Raw genomic sequence first — 26096 nt, forward strand, 5'->3', positions numbered from 1 at the left:
CGGACAGATCGGGTTCTTAGTACCCTCCCTGACCAAGTCCCTTCTTCCCCGACCGCTGAGTTTGGCCGGACGGTCAGAGACGGTCAGAGACGGTCAGAGGTAGAAAGAGTGCTGGCGGTTCCAAAGTTCTTCCATTTAAGAATGTTTGAGGCAGCTTCAATGCTGCAACAATGTTTTGGAATCCTCCCCCAGATCTGAGGCTGAACACATTCCTGTATTTGGGTTCGCCAGACTATTCCATGCAACCTTAAGGCTTGTTTTTTGCTCTGACTTTCAACTGTGGGACCTTATACATACAGTTGAATGCCTTTCCAAAACACGTCCAATACATTTCATTTACCACATCTCAAGGATGACCAACGGAAACAGGCTGCACCTGGGCTGAATACTTGTAAATGTAAAAATGCCTTCACGGAGGTATTGTATTGTTACTAAAACTGAAAAGATAAAAAAACGAATAATCATACATTTAAATGAGTGTACCATTGTCACGGTAAGAAGCTGTTTAATGAACAGCCATTGAATATCCTGATGCAACATCAAGTTTGAATTATTAGGTAGATTACAATTAATTAACAAACAGCTCTGGAAAAAATCAAGAGACCACTGCACCTTTATTTTTTCTTTATAACATTTTGAAAAGGAAGGTTTGGAGTGAGGAACAGAAGGGTTAAAATTAAGAGACCACTGCAAATTGAACACTTCTGCTCCTCACTAAAAACCTTCCTTTTTGACTTTTCTGGAAAGGAAAGAAAAAGGTGCAGTGGTCTCTCAATTTTTTCCGGAGCTGTATTTGTGAGTATTCCTTTTGTGTGCAAGTGAAAATCATGTTTGACTTTTCTAAGAGGAAATCAGTAACTTTATTTTTTTTGAAATTGAAATACACAGCTAGTTTTACATATCCAGCATTGCTGGAAAGTTCTACAGCACCAGGGTATTCAAATTAAGATCCCATACGTCCGTACTGGTTATGTATCCAGGGGGACAGTGGAGAAGCGACGGAGCGGGGTTACCTTGGGAACAAGCAGCAGCCCCAGAGTCACTGTCACGGTGAGGTGTGTGTGAGAAAAGACCAGCATGAGCATCCAGTCTGGGTGCCACAGAGGGGCCAGAGTGAACCTGCAAATACAGACCAACAGTCAATCTCCACGACGCTTTTATCTCGGCGTAACAGAGCGTGTTCCGTCCTGCCCGGGGGGGCTGGGCAAGACTCACGACGCCACGCCCACCGAAGGTCACAGTCAACAGTTAGGGAGTGTTCTGTCAGGCAGTTAGGGAGTGTTCTGTCAGGCAGTTAGGGAGGGTTCTGTCAGGCAGTTAGGGAGGGTTCTGTCAGGCAGTCAGGGAGGGTTCTGTCAGGCAGTTAGGGAGGGTTCTGTCAGGCAGTTAGGGAGGGTTCTGTCAGGCAGTTAGGGAGGGTTCTGTCAGGCAGTTAGGGAGGGTTCTGTCAGGCAGTTAGGGAGGGTTCTGTCAGGCAGTTAGGGAGGGTTCTGTCAGGCCGTTAGGGAGGGTTCTGTCAGGCCGTTAGGGAGGGTTCTGTCAGGCAGTTAGGGAGGGTTCTGTCAGGCAGTTAGGGAGGGTTCTGTCAGGCAGTTAGGGAGTGTTCTGTCAGGCAGTTAGGGAGTGTTCTGTCAGGCAGTTAGGGAGGGTTCTGTCAGGCAGTTAGGGAGTGTTCTGTCAGGCAGTTAGGGAGGGTTCTGTCAGGCAGTTAGGGAGGGTTCTGTCAGGCAGTTAGGGAGTGTTCTGTCAGGCAGTTAGGGAGGGTTCTGTCAGGCAGTTAGGGAGGGTTCTGTCAGGCAGTTAGGGAGTGTTCTGTCAGGCAGTTAGGGAGTGTTCTGTCAGGCAGTTAGGGAGTGTTCTGTCAGGCAGTTAGGGAGGGTTCTGTCAGGCAGTTAGGGAGTGTTCTGTCAGGCAGTTAGGGAGTGTTCTGTCAGGCAGTTAGGGAGTGTTCTGTCAGGCAGTTAGGGAGGGTTCTGTCACTCCGTGAGTGACAGTTGACTTTTAAATATGAGGAGATGTCAGGGTCCACAGACAGGTCAGTGTTGCGATTAACATCCCCTACAAACGACACATTCTCACCATACGAGAAGCTATGTGGCTGAGGTACTCTATCTCTCTGTATCTCTCTAGTTCTTTCCACCCGAGTCACTTAAAGGAGAGCCTGAGTCCTGTTACCAGGCCTTAGGACTGCCTGACCATACATGTAAATGTAGGTCTATGGTGTAGGTATTTTTCAGAACCACTGGTCATCTAACTTATAAAATACAGTACGGTAAAATAAGAGGATTGGTTTTGGGAAATTGTTCTTTCATGCCTGTTGACATTCCTGACTGAAAGAGTTAATACTTGAGTCTTTGTAAAGAGGAAGTAGAAACCTATCACACTCACAGTATACATAATAGTTTCCATATAGTTTCCATAATACATTATTTGCATCGGGGGAAAATTGTGTTGACCCAGGATATACACCAACTCAAAGCACTACTATGAAACAGTAGACTGGATATCATGAAAGAGTCATTGTTAAAAAGGGGTGATATACACGGGCACATAAGGAGACAGAACCACAGAGGGGGTGAGACAAACACTGAAAACAACTTCAAATCAAACAGCAGCCTGAAGACACCATGCAGTGGAGCATCTCTCTCTGCTTTTTAATGGGCCTTGTGCTATTAGCCCTGGTCGCTAGCGACAGAAAGGTAAATGTAGCCAGGAATGGCGTGGCCACTCAATCTTCAAATTATGTTTATTCTAATGCCAATATGCGAATTAATGCTTCCTTGGCCATTGATGGTAACAGAAGCACAGATGCCAACCATGGATTCTGCAGCCACACTAATGAGGATTTAAACCCCTGGTGGAGAGTGGACCTTCTGGAAGTATACAGAGTGACAACTGTCAACATCACCAACAGAGTGGGATGTTCTCAGAGGTTAAACGGTTCTGAGATCCACATTGGTAACTCGCTGGAGAACAACGGCACCAACAACCCCAGATGTGCAAATATAACCAAGATCCCAGATGGACAGACAGCCAGCTTTGAATGTTTTGAGATGGAGGGACGCTATGTTATTATCGACATCCCTAACAGGGCTGAATATCTCACTCTGTGTGAGGTGGAGGTGTATGGCAGTCTAGCAGGAAACTGTTCATCCACAACAAGCCTCCCTTATGAGTATCAATTTGTGGACAAAAATATGACCTGGACTGAAGCACAGAGTTACTGCAGAAATAACTACACTGACCTGGCCACCATAGACAACACAGAGGACATGTACAGACTGATGAAGTCTGTAAACGGAGGATTTACAAATGGAGCCTGGATAGGACTGAAGGAGGGGGAGCGGATGGGAACCTGGCAGTGGTCAGACCAGAGCAACTGTTCATTCAGAAACTGGAACATTGGACAACCAGATAATCAAGGAGGGAATCAGACCTGTGTTGTGACCTGGATGAACGTTACAGGGCCTTGGGATGATATGAAATGCAATGCGACCGGGATGAGTGTTACATGGCGATGGGATGACAGGAACTGTGATGAAAAACGACCTTTCTTCTGCTACCATGGTGAGTAACCCACTTCTCCTTTATGCCACATCTAATCTCCTTCTGCAATTCTCCTGGGCTGTTTGCAGATGCAGAAGATTTGCAGCCAAGTAACAATGCATTTATGAATGGGACTTGAAGATGCTAATTCACCCAACTACTGTGACGGCCGCTCCGCGCCTCACCGTCCTCATCGTCCTCATCGTCCGCTCCACCTCGCCGGTGTACTAACTACCCGCAGCGCGCCGCGCATCCAGAGGACTTCACCTGTTCCCAATCACTGTTTCGTTGTGTTTATATTCAGTTGTTCACCCACCACTCCATACAGATTACTGTTTGTCAGTCGTGGGCGTGTTGGTGCGTGTTGTTTACCCTGTGTCAAAAAAAGACTATAAAGAAAGACGTCCGTTTCGTTTCTTTTCCCGTTTTTCCTCACTTTTACACACTCGTTGCACTCGACCGTCACATTTACTTCGCCCCACTAAAACTGGGAGTGGACTAATTACAAAACAAGCTGTGAACGCCTTTACCGTTCATGGATGTACACACAGTGAAACTGAAGCTCACAGTCTGCACTTTAACCCTTTAGCCATCGCTCCATATCAAATTCAATGCACTGGAGTACAATGCCAAAACGACAAATATATTTCCTTGCCCAAATACCTATCCACAGTATTAAAAACGGATTAGGCGATAAGCAGGCACAATGATCTGGTAGCAGCTCAGATAGATTGTTTTCAAAGGAGTGATGAGTAATAGAAGTGACTACCCACTGAGCAAAGGACATTGGAAAGATGTTTAAAATACGTCCTTCTAGTTGAAAAGACGCTGAAAAAGTTGAAATGATGTCTTAGTGGTAGAAAAGACATTGAAAAGACGTCTTTCTACGCTGCAATTTTTTTTTTTTAAATAAGGAAATCTAACTCCAACCCTGTTTCCAGAAAAGTTGGGACACTGGGTAAAATGTGAATAAAACCAGAACGCAATGATGTGCAAATCATTAAACCATAGATTCAATAGAAAATAGTACAAAAACAACATATTAATTGTTGAAACTGAAAGATTGAATTTTCCATGAAAAATATATGCCCACTTTGAATTTGATGCCATCAACACGTTTAAAAAAAGTTGGGACAAGGGCAACAAAAGACTGGAAAAGTTGTGTAATGCTAAAAAACTAAACCTGGTGGAATATCCACAAATATACGCAACTGATTAGGTCAATACGCAACAGGTCAGTAACATGATTGGGTCTGTCAGAAGTGAGAATGGGGAGGGGTTCACCACAAAATGTAAAATTGCAGAGTTTTGGGGATCTCATCATCTACGGTACATGATATCAATAAAAAATTCAGAGAATCCAAAGAAATATCTGTATGCAAGGAACAAGGCTGAAAACCAATCTTGGATGGTCGTGATCTTAAAACCAGACACGATTCTGTGGTGGACATCACTGCTTGGGCTCAGGAACACTTCTGAAAACCGTTGTCTGTGAATACAATATGTCGGTACATCTTCAGATGCTAGTTAAAACCCTACCATATAAAGAACAAAACCATACATAAACAAGATCCAGAACTGCCGCCGCCTTCTCTGGGCCCGAGCTAATTTAAGACGGAGGTGAATGTGTAAATCGGTCCTGTGGCTCCGTGGTAAGAGTCCGTGTGCATTTAAATATAGGGATAAATGATTTGCACATCATTGCATTCTGTTTTTATTAGCATTTTATGCAGTGTCACAACTTTTTTGAAAAGGAGATATTTGCTTGAAATAAGTTAAATAATCAGCCAATGGAACAAGACTAATTACTTTATATTCAAGGAAAATATTTTAAAACCAAGTGGTAAATATACTTGACAAGACTTCTTTTTTTTGCTGAGTAGTTGGAAACCTTGTAGAAAAGCTGTTGGAAAAACATCTTTCAAATTATTTTGACACAGTGGGTCTCTTGCAGTTCATCCAGTCACTAGCAGTAGAAACCTGAAAAGAATGAAGGACAAACAAAGTGTGAGCTATCTATCAGAGGGTAGCTTTCTGTTGGATGGACAAAAATTGAGGAGCAAGCTGTGGTAATCTTACAAACTCGTCTTCCACAGGCAATATGATCTTGATTGCTGAGAATAAAACGTGGACAGACGCCCTGAACTACTGCAGAGAGAACTACGATGACCTGGTCTCCGTTCCCTCTGAAGAGGTCCAGAAGGGGGTGGAGGTCATGGCCAAGAAGGCCTCTACTCCACATGTGTGGCTGGGTCTGCGCTACACCTGCACCTTAAACATCTGGTTCTGGGTCAGTGGGGAACCCATCTGCTACAGTAAATGGTCTCCAGGAAACAGGACCTGCATAGAAGACTGTGGGGGAACCAGAGTGGGGAGAACCGGGGCAGTAGAGAGAGATGGTCCTCATCACTGGGTCAGTCTGCCTGACACCGAGCAGCTCAACTTCATCTGCATCTCCAGAAGAAACTAGAATCTGGAACCTGATCTAGACTGTAGGATTTCCTAGAAAGACTCAGTCAACATTTGTTTGTTTTGTAGCATTTCTCTCTTCTTTGTATAGCTAAATAATATTTAAAACGACCGTAAAACCTCTTAATAATCAAGTTCTGTGTGCAGGCTTAGCTTATACTGTATCATTCACTTCCCTTGTTTTTTCAGTTTTATGACATACAGAAAAGATTTAAAATGAAAATGAATGCATGTGAACATGTCAAAGGTACAATTCCCATTCAAAAGTCTGTATATTACATTGACTGAAAACTCATCAGTTTAAGAACAGTTTTTAAATCAAATAATTTAAGCAAAAACTGTATTTTCCTTCAAAGTGCATCGGGCGATAACACCAGCGAACGAAAGTCCACTACACCGCGTCAGCTAAGCCCCACCAATATTGCTGGTCAAGGGAGTGGGAAGTTTCATTTCATATCTTCAAGTAATTCAATAGTGATCGCCGACGCCCACCTGGCAACGGTCAAGGTGCCATGGAGGTCGTCGCACCTCAACCCAACCCCTCTATCGATATTTCTGAACCTCAGGAATCACATGACTCATCCCAAAGGGTGCTTTTTTGGCACCGAGTTGAAAAGCAGCAGCATGACTCCTCCTCCCTCAAACAACTCAATCCTGGTCTGTGGGCTGCAGCAAGCCTGTCTGTTCTCCCTGATGCCCCAGAGTTGACCAGCTTTTTGGGGGGGGGTTGAATGCTATTCCAGCCCTGAAGGACTCGCCTGATTTATGAAAAGTCCTGTTTTTGATTCATAAGGGTGTTGTTGTGCAACTGCCGACGCAGAGGACAGATGAAAAGTGTCAGATAATCCTCCCCTGTCGCTGTCGCCGGCGGCATATTCTATAATTTCCGGTTTGGTACCGGGTGAGGCATTCCAAAATGGTAATACGAAACCTCTTCACATACAACACCCAGGTTTAGACAACAGGCAATCCCGAGTCAGCCAGCCGAGAGCAAGATCGTTCCGGACAAAGTAACCATGACAATAGACTTTTCAGACTTGTTCATGCAATTACATGTTTACCTCAGCATCACCTCCTTTTAATAGGATTTGTAAAAGGTAGTTATTGGACCCGCCTGTTTGTATGTATTACAGACGACTTCTATATGCAGCTTTCTATTATATAGGTACCCCTATCCATTTTCTTAACATTGAACGATAACTTGTACTTTGAGGAAATTATTACTTCTGTCAACACACACACACACACACACACAGTAGCTTTCCAGGTTGACTGAGGCGGCTCATTGAGAATTTCCAACACAGTGTCAGCTCCTTAACGATTTCCTTTTGATTACGATTACAAACAGACGGGCGCAGTGTGGACTCCCTCTCTCCCTCTCTCTCTCTCCCTCCCTCCCTCTCTCCCTCGTCTCACACGCCTGCTTGCCAGGCACTCACCGAATGGTGTGAAATATTGCAGATATAAGGAGTTCGTTGTGTATGGCAGCGGTCATGTAGCGCGGCTCATGGAAGGCTGATGGGACTGTCCTCACGGCGTAGCACAGGTAAACTCCCCACAGCAGAAACAGGAACTCAGCTGTACAGAGGGAGGTCAAGAAGACAGGCTTGGTTAGACTCTCAACATATGAATGCCATTGTACAGAACACCACAAGACAGTTGATTTTTTTCATTTTCTTTTCTTGTTGTATGCAACTTTGGCTTTTTTCCCGGGTTTGGTAAAACGTTGGTTTGTTATTTTGCAGTGCAACTCAAGGGGTTTCCTAAATTTGCCTTTTAAAGAGCACAAAAAATCCTCATATTCCTGGGTGGAAAGTTCAGACACTGCAAGGAAACATTTGTGATGTTGTTAAAACAGGTTATACCATAAATGTAATTTTTGTTTATCCACCAGTAGTAGAAACGGTGTCATACTGCCGTACAGACCAAAGGAAAATCCTCAAATTTATTTTTATGTAATTTTTAAATAAATGTACCAAATAAAATGTCATCTGCCAACTGTGCTTAACAAATGTTAGAAATTTCTCACCAAAGGGACAGAGACTGGCCCCACATCACTAGTCTTCCCTCAACACCTTTCAAACAGAACACTTCAACGACGGAGAATCTGCCAAATGAATGGCCGTCGGTCTGACATTTGATGCACAAATTGTTGATGGCTGCACATCACTTAGTAGCTAGCGACTGACAGGAGTTAATTTCACAGCGCTGAGGCAGCCCCCCCTTTTGTGCCAACAGTGCCACAGCTTGACTATCGGCCCAGAGCCAGGTTGACAGATCTGCTGGATAGCAAAAGTGGACACCGGCTAGCAGACGGAGAAAGCAGCCTCTCACCCCCCCCCCCCCCCCCCCCCCGCGCTCTAAGAACTGTTCTCTGAACTGCTGCCCGTTGCCCAACCCAAAACAGCATGTGAATAACTTAAGATATGCTTCTTAAAAAAACTGTTCCCAGAAAGTTACGTTAGTCAGAGTGTTTGTTCCCTGGTTCCCGTTTATTACAGATTCTTAGTGTTGGTTGGTATTTGTCAGACACCAAGTTTTCTATTGCAACACTGTTCCAAAGGTTTTCTGTTGCATGCCCTAATGAATAATAAAGATCCATTGATTATTTAACCCATAGTTTTATATTAATAATTATTTGGGATAGATAAGCTCTTGCTGAAATGGGAAGTAGCTGCCGGCACACATGCGCTTTGAGGAAAGCGCGTTGTCCTATCCGACAGCCACAATACAGCTTGCAGGTGCCTGATCTACCACAAGGAGGTGCTATAGTGTGACAAGACCAAGGAGCTTGGTCCAACATCCACGTCTGACAGTGCTAAGACTATTTGCCCCGCCCAGTGTGAGACCATTGGACACTGTCAGTTTGCCGGGACCAATACCAAAACTGCAATCATGCAGTGCTCTAGTGTGACTGGACTAATGTGCCACTCAGAGGTGGTCTTAGTTTTTCGTCTCTCTTCTGATAGATGTTTTCAAAGCTGTAAGGCAGTAGAAGTGTAGCTTTCCTCTCTCTGAGTAATTCTCTCAGATCTGCACTCTGTTCCATGAATCACTGTTAGCCGGAAGTCCAGAACAGTGACCCTGATTTAAATTCTTCAATGAGTAACACCAAAGACAACATGCGGATCATGTCAGATTCAGGACGAAGATTTGTAAATAGTGATTCAAGTTATTTTTAAATTATTTATGAATATTCATAAATCATGATGACTAATTCTAAGCCATTTAGTATGTAATTAGTATTTGGGATGAGCCGTCTGTATACTGGTGGAAAGGATAATTAATTTCTTATTAATTGAAACTGACACAGACATGATTAACACTGTTTTTCTTTTTTTTATGAACTACATAAATAATTTGTCTAATTATTATATAAAATAACAAATCCGTCAAACATTTAAACATATTCTGTATGCCCGCTCCACCAGGAAGTAGGTCTGAATACACAAGCACTCATTCGGCAAATGACCACCATGGAGGGGCATGACGCACCTCAGCAGGTCCGTCAGGGCAAAACAACCCTGTCCCACCAATTCCTCCTGAAACCTGGATTTAAACCCTGCGATGACGCAAGCGCACTTCCCCAGAAGCTTCTGAGATTGCTGCACTGCTCAGCTCTCTGTATTTTTTTTTATGTACAGCAACTGACTGGCGGACCCACGTTTTTCCATACCACCCTAACCCATGTGGTTCCACACGACCCTAACCCATGTGGTTCCATACGACCCTAACCCATGTGGTTCCACACGACCCTAACCCACGTTGTTCCATACCACCCTAACCCATGTGGTTGCACACGACCCTAATCCACGTGGTTCCATACGATCCTAATCCACGTGGTTCCATACGACCCTAATCCACGTGGTTCCACATGACCCTAACCCAAGTGGTTCCATACGACCCTAACCCAAGTGGTTCCATACAACCCTAACCCAAGTGGTTCCATACGACCCTAACCCACGTTGTTCCACATGGCCCTAACCCATGTGGTTCCATATGACCTTAACCTACAGGGTTTCTACACAACCCTAACCCAAGCTGTGAGAACAGACAATGCATATGGTTGCCCCCCCAACAGAAAACCAATCCATCCCCTCCAATCCATCCCATATAATCCATCCCGAAACAATCCATCCCATATAATCCATCACCATACAATCCATCCCCTCCGATCCATCCCCTCCAATCAATCTCATATAATCCATCCCGATACAATTCATCCCATATAATCCATCCCCATACAATCCATCCCCATACAATCCATCCCCATAAAATCCATTCCCATACAATCCATCCCCTCCAATCCATCCCATATAATCCATCCCCATACAATCCATCCCCATAAAATCCATCCCCATACAATCCATCCCCATATAATCCATCCCCATACAATCCATCCCCTCCGATTCATCCCATTCAATCGATCCCCGTATAATCCATCCCATACAATCCATCTCCATATAATCCATCCCCATGTAATCCATGCCATATAATCCATCCCCATACAATCCATCCCATATAATCCATCCCCATACAATCCATCCCCTCCGATTCATCCCATACAATCCATCTCCATATAATCCATCCCCATACAATCTATCCCCATATAATCCATCCCCATACAATCTATCCCCATATAATCCATGCCATATAATTCATCCCCATACAATCCATCCCCTCCGATCAAACCCCTCCACTCATTTCTACTTGCAGCCACAGCTCTGTCTCTGCCTTCTCTGTCAAGCTGCATCATGTTCTCCTGTTCCTTATCTGGACCGCGACCTGAGCTGTCCTCTGGGCACCCCCACTGTTTTTCCTTTCCCTTTCTTTCTACCGAGACGCGTCTGTGAATATACCCTCTGCTTTGCTGCCCACATCTCTCTCAGGACAGTGAGACGGAACGCACTGCCTCTGAAGTACCCGTCCGCTTTAAGGGGATTAGATTATATGTACTCTGCCTCGGCTGCCAGTCACATTGGCCCACTGGAAGACGCTCAGCGTTTCCCCTATTTGAACTTGTTATCCGGAGACTGTAGGCTATTTTACAGAGTCCGTCTGAGGCATCTGCACTGAGGAAACGAACAACTCCAGCAAGGATGACGATGGGATTAGAGCCTAATATGACAGAGACCTCGAATAGGCAGTTGTTCGCACGGATTGGCGGGACGCCGCAATGAGGATTATATCATGATTACGAAAACACGAAATTAACAGAACCACGATAATGAACACAACCACTATAATGAACAGAACCACGATAATGAACAGAACCACTATAATGAACAGAACCACTATAATAAACAGAACCACTATAATGAACAGAACCACTATAATGAACAGAACCATGACAATGAACAGAACCACTATAATGAACAGAACCACTATAATAAACAGAACCACGATAATGAACAGAACCACGATAATGAACAGAACCACTATAATGAACAGAACCACTATAATAAACAGAACCACGATAATGAACAGAACCACGATAATGAACAGAACCACTATAATGAACAGAACCACTCTAGCACTCAAAGACGGTCTCGGCTGAATGACGTCAGCATGAGTAGCGCCGCATTTGTGTAATGCACATACATGCAATACATGTTATTGCCACAGCCCTCGGCTCTCAGACCGTTCTGTGTGCACAGGCCTGCTTTACGCTGTGCCAGCGCGGCAATCCTCCGTCGTGGCGAACCTTCACCCACTTCCTGTGTCCTCGCCGTCAAACCTCCGGTTCTACCCCTAATCAGGTCACTAACTCTGACGGCTCAACCCCCCCCCCAACCCCCACACCCCCTCCGGGTCGGCCGATTTCCGGGGGGGGTGTGCGGGGGGCGCGCGACGCCCCGCGACTCACCGACTGCCATCATGTAGTCCCATCGGTCCAGCAGGCACATGCTGAACTGCAGCCCGTCGGCCGTGAGGCCCACGTCGACCAGGGCCACGGTCCGGTCGGGCGCCTGGCACGCGGCCGAGGTCCAGGCCACCAGGAACCACAGCACAACCAGGAGGATGACGCCCAGCAGCCGTAGCACACGCCAGCTGGTCATGTAGGGGGTCCGTTGGGCTGTGCGGGACAGGAACACCTTCAGCACCCTGGGTGAGTGAAGCGGGGGGGGGTGGGGGGGGGTTTGATATGGAGTCATGAGAGCAACGTATCTTTCTCGACGATAACTACAAATGGAAGAATATTTAATAGAACAATTAAAGTTTTCCATAAACTGTTTTGTTTTGTTCAATTATTTACTGATTTGATCCAAAAGACTGGAAAAAAGTATTAAATTTATTACTTTTATTAAACTATGGGAAATCCTTTCATTGTCCATTTTCCCACAGCGTACTGTGCTTACCCTTACCAGTGGGTGTCCCAGAGCAAAACCAAAACCCCCTCCTTATTCCAGAGACTTCCTGGCTCCTTAGCTTAGCTTTTGGTTGATAGCGTGGCTTGTGGGAGTCTCAAAGCAAAACTAAACACATCCAGATGACTCTACTGATTTGTTGTGGCTCCAACCATTTGGTCATGGTGATTGTAAGTGACAAGACAACCACCACGACAACTCCTGACGGATTCGGACAGATGGCAATGCTCAGCACGTTTCACTGGCTCTCCCCTTTAGATTTATGTATACCACGCATACTCAATAAGACTGTCATACAGAAACATCCCGACTAACCTCAAAAATGTGTTGGAAAAGCACCAGTTATCAAACATACGCTTTTGGCTATTCCTGGAGACAGGTATATTCAGAATTGGTCATTTGTCATTCAGAATGACCTTAATGCCTATAAGGCAATTTATATGTCTGAAAAGCAAACCTTTTAGTGTTAAATATGTTTTCTTCTATGTGGGCCATTTTTCATTTGTTATATTGTGGTAATACAGGGCTCAGCTAAGAAAGAGACCCAAATAAATAAAGGAAAAATACAACCCTGTTCCCAAAAACATTGGGATGCTGTGTAAAATGTAAATAAAAACAAAATGCATTGATGTGCAAATCATTTAAACCATATATTTAATAGAAAATAGTACGAAGACAACATATCAAAGGTTGAAACTGAAAAATGTTATTATTTCTGGAAAAAATATGCCAAATTTGATGCCAGCAACAAATAAAATAAACAACTAATTGGCAACAGGTCAGTTACATGATTGGGTTTTAAAAGAGCATCCCAGAGAGGATGAGTCTTTCAGAAGTGAAGATGGGGAGGGGTTCACCACTCTGTGAAAGATTGCACAGGAAAACTATTTAAGAATAACATTTCTCAATGTAAAATTGCATTGAGATTGGGGAACTCATCATCCACGGTACATAATATCGTTAAAAGATTCAGAGAATCCAGAGAAATCTCTGTACGCAAGGGACAAGGCCGAAAAACCAGTATTGGATAGCCGTGATCTACGGGCCCTCAGACGGCACTGAATTAAAAACAGACACGATTCTGTAGTGGACATCACTGCATGGGCTCACGAACGCTCCCGAAAATCATTGTCTCTGAACACAGTTTGTCTCTGCATCCACAAATGCAAGTTAAAACTCTACCATAAAAAAAAAGAAAAAACCATACACAAAGAAGACAAAAAAAAAACGCTGCCACCTTATCTGGGCCCAAGCTCGTGTGTTTTTTCCAGAAAAAATAACATTTCTCATTCATTGTACCATTTTCAATTAAATATTCAATAATCACTGAATTCAGATTTTATTAGCATTTTACACAGCGTCACAACCTTTTCGGGAAACAGGGGGTTGTAAATAAAAACAAAATAAACATACACTGCTTCTGCCGCAACAACATTTTAACTGCTGTCACAGTGTCCGTTGTTACCAGGTTCTCAGCAAAAAAAAAGAAGCCTTTGCAAAAACTAGCGCTGACGTGTTTTCTGAGAAGTGTGGACTGAATTAGCATTGACATATAAGGAGATATTCCACCTCCGGTGTCTCTGAGGGATCGACCACCATTGATCCTGTCTCATCTTTGATATCTGTGTGGGATTTTCCTACAAGGAACAGATAGATGGGTCAGGTTTCGGGTCCAACCGTGCCAGGAAGAATCTAATTGGTAATTTTGTCAGGGGAGGCAGCAGGATGCCCTTTGGCCCCTCTTTTCTGCTCTGCACTCAAAACTGTGCCGGCTGAAGTGGACATGGACACGTGTGCGTGCGTGTGTGTGTGCGTGCGTGTGTGTGCGCACGCATGTGTGTCAAACACGCTCACAAGTGCACACACACGCAACACAAACAAGATAATCTGACCAATTTGTGTGTGTCACTTCGAGGTGGGAGCCAACATCATTTCCAGTACAGGAGATTGCTACGCAACTGCAGGTACTCGTGGGCGATTGAGAATGCAAAGTACTACATATGTCACAGTCCTCTCGCTTCTGATGACTTAGTAGCAAACCAGAAGGATTTGCAAAGCATGAGCGATTCGGAGAGTTACCTGGGTATGAGAGGGCGTTCGACGTCGCAACCACATCGAGAAACAACTTAGGAAAAAGGGTGGTGAAAGAAAAGGTTTGGGTACTTAAAATCCAGGGTAGAATTACAGCATATTACTACAGTAATTCAGACCTATTTACATTTAGTGCCTACATACAGCTCCAGAAAAAAACAAGAGACCACTGCACCTTTTTCTTTACTTTCCAAAAAAAAGTAAAGAAAAAAAGTAAAAAAGGGAAGGTTTTGAGTGAGGAAAAATGCAGTGGTCTCCTAAGGCAGACAATACGTAATTTTGCCCTTATTTCTGTATGACACAACTTGAATGTATTCAATAAGAACTAACTAACTAACTTAACTGAATGGGCCTACTCAGGGATGTAGTTGGAAATGTTTTGCGACACTCAGAAGTCACTAGATTTTTGGGGGGGTTTTCTAAAAATCGCAAATCTGACCGAACCTGACTAGATCAAAAGGTTTCCTTGACGAAAACCCTCTAATAATGGGTTCTTGTGGAAAAGGCCAATCTGAACTATAATGTCATGGCAGCGGTTCAATTTTAAACTTTTTTTGTAATATAGTGTGTAGGTGGCAACCTATCAGATTGGAACTGTCTTATTGGAGGTACGCCATTTCAACAATTCTTTTTGGCCACTTCTTAATGTACATGTCCTCTGTTCAGTATGTTGAGAACATACACTGCAAATACATTTATTACTTACAGTTGTGTGAAAAATAAGCACTATATTTGGGCTAAACTCCAACTATATTCAGGGACAGTGACCCAATTTAAGAAATCACACAAAACAAATGAAAATTATAAACCATTTATGCAATTACAATCAACAGAAATCCATTACCACATGGGTGTGTGGTGAACCTTAATGCCAAGTTCAAAAGACCCACCCGAAGCTGTCATAAGAAAGATTCTGGTAGGTGTCCCTAAGCCATTTTGCCATCCCACTGTCTGAAGGATCATCTACAAATGGACCACTCTAAACAACTGGCAATCTACACAGGACAAGTCATCCTACCAAATTTAGCCAAAGAGCTGACCAAATGATGCTCATAGAAGTCTTTAATAAACCCAAGGTAACATTGAGAGATCTACAGGGCACTGTTGCCAAAATCTATTTCAAATGTCAAGTGCATGAGTCAACTGTCAGAAAGAGACTACACAGACTTGGGCTATATGGGAGGTCAGGAAAGAAGAAGCCTCTGCACTCAAGAAAGAATACAAGACATGACTGATGTTTGCCAGACAACGCCTGGGTAAAGCCCAAAACTATTGTTCTGGAGAGAGTTAAAGGTGGAGTTGTTAAACACCTGTAAAGCATGGAAGTGGTGGCATTATGGTTTAGGGCTGCTTTGCTGCCATCACTGAGTCAACAATGAATTCCATATTGCATTTCTCTTTATTTAAATTGCATAAATAGTTTCAAAATTTAAAATTGTTTTGTGTGTTTTTTACATCAGGTTAATTTCAATCAATTAATTTTGTTGGAATTCAGCTCAAATGTCCAAATAAAACAAAGAGAACTTTTCAGGGGGTGTAACTACTTTCTCACATTACTACACATCTTTCTGCAATAATTTAAAACTAATGAATACATGTAGTTATAAAGTAGTAACTATCCACATTTTGTATTCACATCTTTTCAGAAACACATGCACTTCTGTCAGCCTCATAAAAACTACAAAACTGTCAGGGCTCAACTGATGACAATACAAAAGAACAGATAAGCCGGAAATCGCAATGGTTTATCTATCGCAATGGATATATATATATATATATATATATATATATATATATATATAAAGCCTCATCCAGTGAACAATGATTCCTTAAAGGTTTATCAAGTCACTACCAATCCTTAATGTTTTTGGGGCTAATCCTTGTTTCGATGTGTGTTATCAAAATGTACCCATGTGAAAGAAAGTAGACCAAACTTACACATACCTGTAAAGCTTCAGAATTATTGTCCCATAGGCTATGGCAAAGCCCAGAAGGCGCACCCATCTCAAGAGGATACAGCGGAACATGCTTGGTGTGAAGTAAAGAACCATCACCTAAAGAGAATCACAGATCAAGATTATTCCCAAAAAAACTAAACAAGGGTTTTGTTATAGTTCAATATTTTAGCCATTCCCAATCCATGTATTTTTAGTTTTTAGGGTAGTGAACTGTGGTCACGAGGACAGAACTAAACATCCTGAGACACTGGGCATTTTCATTCCCCTTTTGTACCTTGCTGACATGACTTGAACATTTTGTTTGCTGTGTTTTGACAGTTGCAGAAGAACATTGGGCCATTTTTTGACCCAGAGGCCTAGCCGGCTGCCGCTCGCATTCATTTTCTTCCCTCAAATTTCCGGCACGCCATTTAGATGGTGACTCACTGGCAGCGGCTCGGAAAACATGGCCCTGCCGTTTGCTCCGGGGGAAGTTCCTTTAATCTCATCAAAAGAGGCAAGGAGTTGGGCCGGGTTGGAGGTAGGAGGTCATCATCAACTGGGCAAAGTGCAGCTCCAGGCCGCTGCGGAAGCGGAAATGTCTTAAGTGACTGACATAGAGTTGGGTTATAAATGTCTTAAGTGACTGGCATAGGATTGGGTTATAAATGTCTTAAGTGACTGACATAGAGTTGGGTTATAAATGTCTTAAGTGACTGACATAGAGTTGGGTTATAAATGTCTTAAGTGACTGACACAGAGTTGGGTTATAAATGTCTTAAGTGACTGACATAGAGTTGGGTTATAAATGTCTTAAGTGACTGACATTGAGTTGGGTTATACATGTCTTAAGTGACTGACATTGAGTTGGGTTATAAATGTCTTAAGTGACTGACATTGAGTTGGGTTATACATGTCTTAAGTGACTGACATTGAGTTGGGTTATAAATGTCTTAAGTGACTGACATTGTGTTGGGTTATAAATGTCTTAAGTGACTGACATTGAGTTGGGTTATAAATCCTGCACAGGCTGAACTCACAGTGTTTTGTGACACAATGCAAATACGTTGCTCAAAAAAATGAAGGGAACACATAAATCACACATTGGGTCTAGATGAACAAAATATATTAAAGATGAAAATCTTTACTGTACATTGTGTAATTCATTGAGGAAGAAATGACCTAACAACGGTGCATGGAAACCAAAGTCACCAAAGCGAACAATTGAAATCACAGGCTGTTTCAACTCATAATGTGACTCAGCAGTGTGTATGGCCCTCACCCCCCTGTATTTACATCGTCTGGGCATGCTCCTGATGAGACGGTGGATGGTGTCCTGGGGGATCTCCTCCCAAACCTGGATCAGGGCACCAGTGTGCTCCTGGAGAGTCTGTGGTGCTAAATGCCACCTTCATGGAGTCTGTGTTTTCTGACAGATTGTTCAGAAACATGCACACCAGTATCCCACTGGAGTTCATTTTGTAGGGCTTTGGCAGTGCTCCTCCTGTTCCTCCTTGCACAAAGGAGAAGATACCGGTCCTGCTGCTGGGTTGATGCCCTTCTACGGCCCTGTCCAGCTCTCCTTGTGTAATGGCTCGTCTCCTGATATCTTCTCCATGTTTTTGAGACTGTATTAGGAGACACAGCAAACCTTCTTGCTACGGCACGTATGGATGTGCCATCCTGGAGGATCTGGACTACCTGTGCAACCTGAATACGCTGCAGGGACCATCTCATGCTAAGCATAGTGACAAGGACACTAGCAAAACGAAAAACTAGAGAAGAATCAGTCAGGAAAGATAAGGAGAGAGCAATTGTCTGTGGCCACCACCTGCAAAAAAGAATTCCCTTTTGGGGGGTTGTCTTGCTGTTGCCTCTCCAGTGCATCTGTTGTCACATTCATTTGCACCAAAACAGGTGACACTGATTCACAATCGCTTACACTTCCTAACTGGACAGACTGATGTCCCTCATGTTTAACTGACTTGGTGTTATGCTGTGATGATTACGTGTTCCCTTAATATTTTTAACAGTGTATTTGGGATTCACGCACAAGATGGAAAACCTTCTATTGTGCAGTTACACAGTTATCACGTACGAAAAACGCAGTCGTGTGTGAACTATGCAACCAGCATGTCAACCACTGCCACAGCTAGTCAACATATTAGAGGATGTTCAGGTTGAGCTGTTACTCAATGTGCGCTCAATAATTACCACATTCATAACCTATACATACCACATTCATGACCCATACATACCACATTAATAACCCATACATACCACATTCATAACCCATACCTACCATATTTTAAACCCATACATACCACATTCATGACCCATACATACCACATAAATAACCCATTCATACCACATTCATAACCCATAAATACCACATTCATAACCCATACGTACCACATTCATAATCAGTAGGTCAGGCACACTCAGAATAACTTCAGCAGAATGTCTTACTGGGCGGAGGTTGAAGATGTGGGTAACACTTTTATTTGAAGGGAACCTGACTTCATAACACACAAATAAGCCATGCAAATGCCACTCCTAAACATTGCATTCTTATTCATTCACCTAAAGTTTTGCTTGCATAAGCACTGCAACACACCATTCGTGCTACACACGCATCCATCTCACAGAGACAGATGTGTCAGTGAAACAGGGACGGCCAAAAGCAAACAAAGTAGCCTGCGACTGGCAACATTGGAGACCTATGTTTCTGAATATGTTCTGAGTATAACCTAAATATACAACATGCATTTTTATGTGTGTGTATTTTTCTATGTCGGGGTCTTTTTCCCGTCAGAGAAATGTGTCCTGGCGTCTAAGGCGTCGGCTCGGGCTCACGTGTACTGCAGCAGCGCGGGTTTCGAATTCCGCCCAGACCTCTTTCGGCAAAAACTCTCTCCTCTACCTTTTCACACTTTCCTGTCGGAAAAAAAAGCAACAACAATTGCGGCTTAAAAATATATTTGTTAATGTGGACTGTAAAGGCTCAATGTGTATCATGACTGTACATGTCAAGGGGGGAATCAAGCAATCGCTGCCGTCAGCGAAGATAAACCCCTGGCTGTTTATCTGGCCTTAAAAGTTCCAAAGCTTGTCATTTGTATGCGGGATGGGAGAAACATGCAGTATAATGCCACGTCTATATTCCTCAGCTGAGGGCTTACCAGCGATAATGCTGCCAGTAAAGTAAATTACCGCAATCTTTTATGTGATATGCCTGTTAAAACTATGCTTAGAAACAGATAAGACTCGGATGAGGTAAAGTGTCCACGTGAATTCAAAATGTCGAAAACGGCGAGTTTCATTTCTGGTGTTTACTCATATTGTCTGTTAGATACGTATCAAGCTTCCTTTCTCTTCACTGCGTTTGTGTAAAGCTGTTGTCGTGTTAATTTCTTCATTGCAAGTCTACTTTGTAATAATGCCAGAACCACTGACACTAAGGCCTTAATTGATAATAATTTCAGCGACTGAGGAATCAAGGTGTAAGAAATTAGAAAAGCAGTATTGGACTGGGCTGTATTTTGGCAATTCTAACTTGAGGCATTCCTTGATGAGTTGAAAGCTACAGACACAAATGTGTCCGCAAGGGCCTACAAGTTGGATCGAGGTGAAATGTGCCTATCATAAGCTATAACACTTTTTTTAGCTTAATCCAACATGGATCTCAGGGGATATTACTGCTTACATTCTTCCGCTCCATAACGTGTAGGGACACTGGTAATCTTCAAAAACATTTTTCACAATTTCCATTTGTCTAGCTAAGAATTTAGAAGCATTGGTGAATGTTCAGCTATGCTCCTTTCTGCCCATGAACTGTGTCCTGAATTTACACCAATCAGGTTTTAGTTCACATCACCTGACTGGTTGTAAATTAGTGCACAGACCTATTCATGGCCTAGTAGAAGCAAATTTGTTTAGGCCACTTTTATACCTGTTTTTGAGTACAGGGATATAATTTACAGGAACACAGCCGATTTTTTTTGCCTGTTGGTTTATTTCTGGTGAGAGCTTCAGGATACATCATTGTGTCTTGTATGAAAAGGTGGGTTAGGCCTCCCTGTGTATAAGTAGAGAGCAGCTTCTCTTTCTTTATGAAGCACTGTGCAGAAATGTTCAGCATATCTGACTTCATTCATCCCAATTAGCTGATCCCTATTAGCTACTATGAACTAGAAAAGGAACCAGGCAAGCCTAGTTTGGCTGGCTGAATCCTGTTGTCCTCCCTGGATTCAAACCAGGGTTTCAATGTGACAGACTGTGTCTTTAACCACTGCGCCACTAAGCTAAACATTTGCAGAGATGTGGTGTCAGTATACTTATGCATTGTTAAACCAATTAGTCAAAACTTCACAGACCTTGAAACTAGTTCTCTACATTAGCTAACATCCAAACCAATAACAGATTTAACAGTGTCGCTACACTAGATTCAACTCGTTAAAATATAAAATAGTTTACAGCTATACAGTAATGAAAATGACTCAGATCACTCCATGGCTGGTTAGTTGCTTTAGAAAACAATGACAGTTGAATGGTCAACCACTACCCAATGTGAACTATGAGCAAATCAAAAGCATTGGCTGAATCTCAAATCACATACAACATACCTCCACCACAAATAGCATCTATGAACTCAATAGCTTTTGCCACTGGCCGTTTTAACAGCTTATTAGCCAGTAATAGGCCAAATAGTAACTACTTACTATATGGAATAATTATAAGTATTGAGCAATTGCTAGTGAGACTGAAGATGAACTTGAACACTGCCAAAGCTATTTAATTTCATGGCACAACAAAATTTGTTTTTCCTTCATATCGCAAATTATATTGATACAATAACTATCAATATAGTTGACGATAACTGACTTTTTCGTATAGGAAAAAGACGAGAGAATCATGGAAACCCCTCCTTTTTCACTGCGCAAGGGGTTGTGGTCTATTTTACCCCAAAAAGCATGCACAGATGTGTACTTTAAAAATCCACCAGAAATAGTCGCAATATAACCGTAAACCGTTGTATTTTAGTCTAACTATAACATAGCTACTGAAGCTTGCAGCCAGCAAAGTTTTTGTCTGTCCTGAACAAATCCTTATGCATACTCTGTTCTGTCCGCGGCGGCGATTGAACACCGGTCACCAACATGGCAGTCCGCGTCTCTAACCACTATGCTATTTAACAAGGGTCAGTCGCTCACTCTGTCACTCTTTCACTCACTCAGTAAGAGACGTTCGCTCTTCTTGGCCGGCTCCACGTACGCGGTCAGGCAAAAACAGCAGATTCTCTTCTTTAGGGCTGACACAAAAACATTGAATATTTCATAAAACATAACGTTAATATATTCTGGGCTGGTCTCGCGGACACAGATTAAGCCTAGTCTGGGACAAAAAAAAATCTATGGAGAACTACATTTACTTAGATTGTTTTCGTCCTGTGTACACGTTCAGCACAAACACATTACATAACGATTTGCAAAAGGTAAACACTCCCGGGACAGACTCCAAGCAAATGTATCCCTAGGCTTCCTCAAGCAGGCCTGTATATACTGACTCAGTACATACAGGCCTGCGTGTCAGTTCTGTAAACTCAGCAAAGTCCATTTTACAAGGATCACACAGTCTCCAAAGGTACAATAATAACAACCTTGAAATCCTCTTCTGAGACTATTGAGCATCTAGTGTTACGCTTTGGGGCTAGTCATCAAATGAACAGGGTCCACTTAAACCCTTGACCTGCCATATACCACACTTAATGGGTCTCTGGTGGCACTGTGCTACAGTAGCTGTTGGACCTGTTCATTAAATCACATCAGAGTCCCCATGAACGTTGTTGCCAAAAAAAAAGCCCTTAGCAGGTCCCTGACAACGGTCTGAAGATGTAACACACACACACACACAAATCGAGTCCTCGAACTACTTCCGAAGTTGTCCACCTTAAGGGTCCTTGGGGTCGGTTAAAAAAGTTGCAAACTTGGAAGGTGAAATCGCCTTGGAATAAGTAGCGAAATGAGCTCAGTCTTGAATGCCTTGTGCCTTTAATGCACTGCATGCCTTCGCTTGAGGACAAAGGTATTGTACGAATGTGTGCTTGGTTGGTTGGTGTGTATGGTGTGTTTTTTTAATTCGTTTTAAACGTTTTTTTTGATAAATATTTACTACGTACCTTCACTGTAAAATCGTCCACGCTTGCAAAAGGGAACATTCCATCAACATGTTTTCCCTGATTAAATAAATCTACATGAACACAATCCAAGAGCTGGCCATGTAGAACACAAAGGCCTGTATTCCCCCTTCAACAGGCCAAAATACATCAGACACAATGTAAACCTACACACACACATTAATAATACACAGCAGTCTAACTCTCATGGGACATTAAAAGTAGCGAAGGGAAAGGAGCTAAATGTTTTTCTCCACCATCACCCGGAAAAGGTGGTTCCCTCTTCTTTGCCTCACCCACACCCTCACACAACTCTCCCCCGATGAATTAATCAGCAGATTTATTTTTAAAACAAGTTGCACTAGAACCTGATGGACTCTTTAAAAATGCATTGAGTGCCACAGTGGACCAGCTGCACTAAGCTGAGGCAACAGCAGGAGAAGAGCACATCCCTGTTAAAAAGAGTGTGAGAGAGAAAGAGAGAGAGAGGGAGAGAGAGAAAGACGAGAAAAGGGAGAGAGGGGAAGAGAGGAAGAGATGGAGGGGGGAGAGAGGAAGAAAGCTATAACTAGTAATGCATGACCACCCTTGGTCTAAAAGTATGTCACAAAAAACAGGATGAAAAGCCCCCCATTAGTTGTGTTGTTGACAGGCTCAATTACATGTCCTCATTTGATTGGACGGCACCAAAATATGGTAGGACACGTAACGATGTCCAGTATTACTATAAGAGGCGTCTCCCACGTTCACAAAATATAATAATTCACGGGAACAGGTCCTCTCCTGTCCCGTCGGTGTTAAAACCTGAAAACGTGGAGGAGTTAACGTGGAGTGTCGCCTTGGCAACATCCAAACGCAGGAGTCACATGCCAGGCCCTCCGTCACATGCCAGAGCTTCCACTCGCGGGGCGTGGCGTGAAGGTGTTGTGGAAATTCTTGAACTGATGTATTCTTGGTCCTATGCATGTATGAATGAGTTACTAGTTAAAGATGCCGAGAGGGGTCTGGTGTTTGCCTGGGGGGGCATCCTTGCCCAGCATCCTTGACCGGCACCAGTGGATTAGATGGTTACTCGTAAATCAGTAAATCTGTATAACCCTTTAGTGTCTCTGTTGATTATCCAGACATTGTGTCTCCTCAGGAGTTGAGAAGGATAAGGTGGGGGGACAGCCCGCCCTTTGGGTAAATGTACCACAAGACAGATGGGCAACAACTTACCACACCCCTTTCTGAATGAGCTATATTGAGTCAGAGACTCCTTGGACGATTATGTTTGTAAGCGGTTGACGCGTCTCGCTTATTTGCAAATAATAATGAATAAACTGTTAATTGTGCCCGAGAGTATTTAATCTCTGTACTTCCTTCTTAAAGTGTTCTGATCGATAAAATTACCATCACAAAGGGCACGTTGTCCTTACACAGTGGCGTTTGAGTGCTACCATATTATCAGACTGGATTATTATGAAGTTCTGTTATAGCTACGCCGTTACAATCCTAGTCTGAGAGGAAAATCCCCACCTCTGGCCAAAAACACCTAACCTCATCCTCATCAACAAACTGTCCCTCCTGAGTTTCTCTGGCCTACTTTTCCCTCTTTTTTTGTCTAGACAGCTGTGTTTCGCTGTCGGCTGCCATTGGAGGTATTTCAAGGGAGTGAATATGAATTCCCTGCGGCTCTATGAGAATGCCATGCAACGGTGGCTTTAAGCTCTCCCGTCTGTTCAAACTCTATGGCGCTCCAGCTTTGACTGCCCAGCACCATCTGAAGAATTACAGACACACACACCAGCAGTTTTGTCATCCAGGGTTTAATGTTGTTTTTGTTTTTGAGGAAATTTAAATAAATAGCTGTGATATATGAATTTGATTTAAATAAATGGCCGTGATATATGAATGTACTTCAGATAAACAGCTGTGGTATATGAATCTAATTAAAATAAATAGCTGTGATATGTGAGTTTAATTGAAATAAATGGCTGTGATATATGAACGTACTTTAGATAAACAGATGCGCTATATGTGGAGGCTGACATGTGGAGCTGAGGGACAGATGGACAGAGGAGAGGCATGAACACACGAATGTGTTCACAAATACATAGACTTACTGGGAAGTAGAGAAGCAAGGTGCCAAACAGGATTGTTTCCAGGAGAATAAGACCAGACGCTCGGATCCTCTACGAAAAAAAAAGAATGGGAAGGAGAGAGACATTGAAAAACAGCAAACAAGACATCAATTAAACCACAGAGACACCTGGCATGACGTCTACACCTTTATCTACTAGAACATTAATTCACGTCGACCAGGCTGGAAAATCTATGTCGAAGAGTTTGACTCGTTGACACAACATAACGGCTATTCATTAGACGTCCCCTTTGTTAAGCCGCTCCGCTAGCCAATTATGCTGGTCAAAACAAGCAGGCAGGACATTTCAGGGCTGAATTTAACTTGCATTTATTAATTTAACTGAATGGTCTTCTATGCAAATATGTAAATTCACACATCCTGGGGGACGTCCTATCCGAGCTGCATTTCTGGAAGATTCTCCCAGGGCACCCCAGCACACCGCTGCTGTAATAACGACTCGGCTGTTTCACACCACAATTCCAGGACACCTAACCACGGCGCAGATGGTTAGCCCGTTACGACGGAACACCATTCGCAGGTGAGCTGACCGTTACGGGATCCTAATCCCAAATCAACACTGTAAGTGTTGTTTTCCTTCACTTTAAAAAAAGATTATCAAGATCCTAACCCTCCCAAATCAACACTGTAAATGTTGTTTTCCTTCACTTTAAAAAAGATTAACAGGATCCTAAGCCTCCCAAATCAACACTGTAAATGTTGTTTTCCTTCACTTTAAAAAAGATTAACAGGATCCTAAGCCTCCCAAATCAACCTTGTAAGTGTTGTTTTCCTTCACTTTAAAAAAGATTAACAGGATCCTAACCCTCCCAAATCAACCCTGTAAGTGTTGTTTTCCTTCCCTTTAAAATATATTAACAAGTAGATGCTTAGTAGAGATTTGTGGTACAAATGCTTATATGAATGCAAATGATGAGTTTTGTTATTCTGATTTGTGCCCATAATGACAAAACAGGCCATTTAATAAAAAAAATTACTGTACCACTAGCATAAATGAAGATATCTGCAGTTAATTTTCTAGGTTTTCTGCAAAAGTGCTCCAAACGCCTGAGATATTCCCCATTGAAAAGTTCTCAAGTTAGTAGTTTCCTCATTCTCACTACAGACACTCGCTGTCCTACACCCCCCCCCCCCCCCCACACACACACACCCTAAACCTGCTACATTTTCATGTGGGCTAACTAATACTATTCTGGTCTCTTTCTTTAAGGGAAAAGGGAGGAAGAGACGAGTCGTGTCATTGTTTTAATTTGGGTCTTATGCCACAGGCAGGATCCCACACGGGGACCCTCTCAAGTAAGATTTGTGAGGATGTAGTTGTTGCCAGTCCTGGTGATCTGGGTAAGTCTTCACACCGAAGAATTAGA

At 43.0% G+C, this 26096-nt stretch overlaps 1 protein-coding gene across 1 annotated transcript in view; it reads right to left on the bottom strand.

Annotated features, from left to right (window-relative positions):
- The window catches only part of gpr158b (G protein-coupled receptor 158b), a 68493-nt gene that overhangs the window by 5306 nt on the left and 37091 nt on the right, over positions 1 to 26096 (bottom strand). The window contains exons 5-9 of the mRNA XM_010895348.4: positions 24692 to 24760; positions 16419 to 16528; positions 11882 to 12120; positions 7455 to 7593; positions 1014 to 1119 (exon numbers count right to left, since the gene is read on the bottom strand). Coding sequence (XP_010893650.2) covers positions 1014 to 1119; positions 7455 to 7593; positions 11882 to 12120; positions 16419 to 16528; positions 24692 to 24760 — 663 coding nt within the window. The remainder of the gene's footprint in view (positions 1 to 1013; positions 1120 to 7454; positions 7594 to 11881; positions 12121 to 16418; positions 16529 to 24691; positions 24761 to 26096) is intronic.

This window comes from Esox lucius, chromosome 3, assembly GCF_011004845.1.
Source record: "Esox lucius isolate fEsoLuc1 chromosome 3, fEsoLuc1.pri, whole genome shotgun sequence".
Classification (NCBI taxonomy): domain Eukaryota; kingdom Metazoa; phylum Chordata; class Actinopteri; order Esociformes; family Esocidae; genus Esox; species Esox lucius.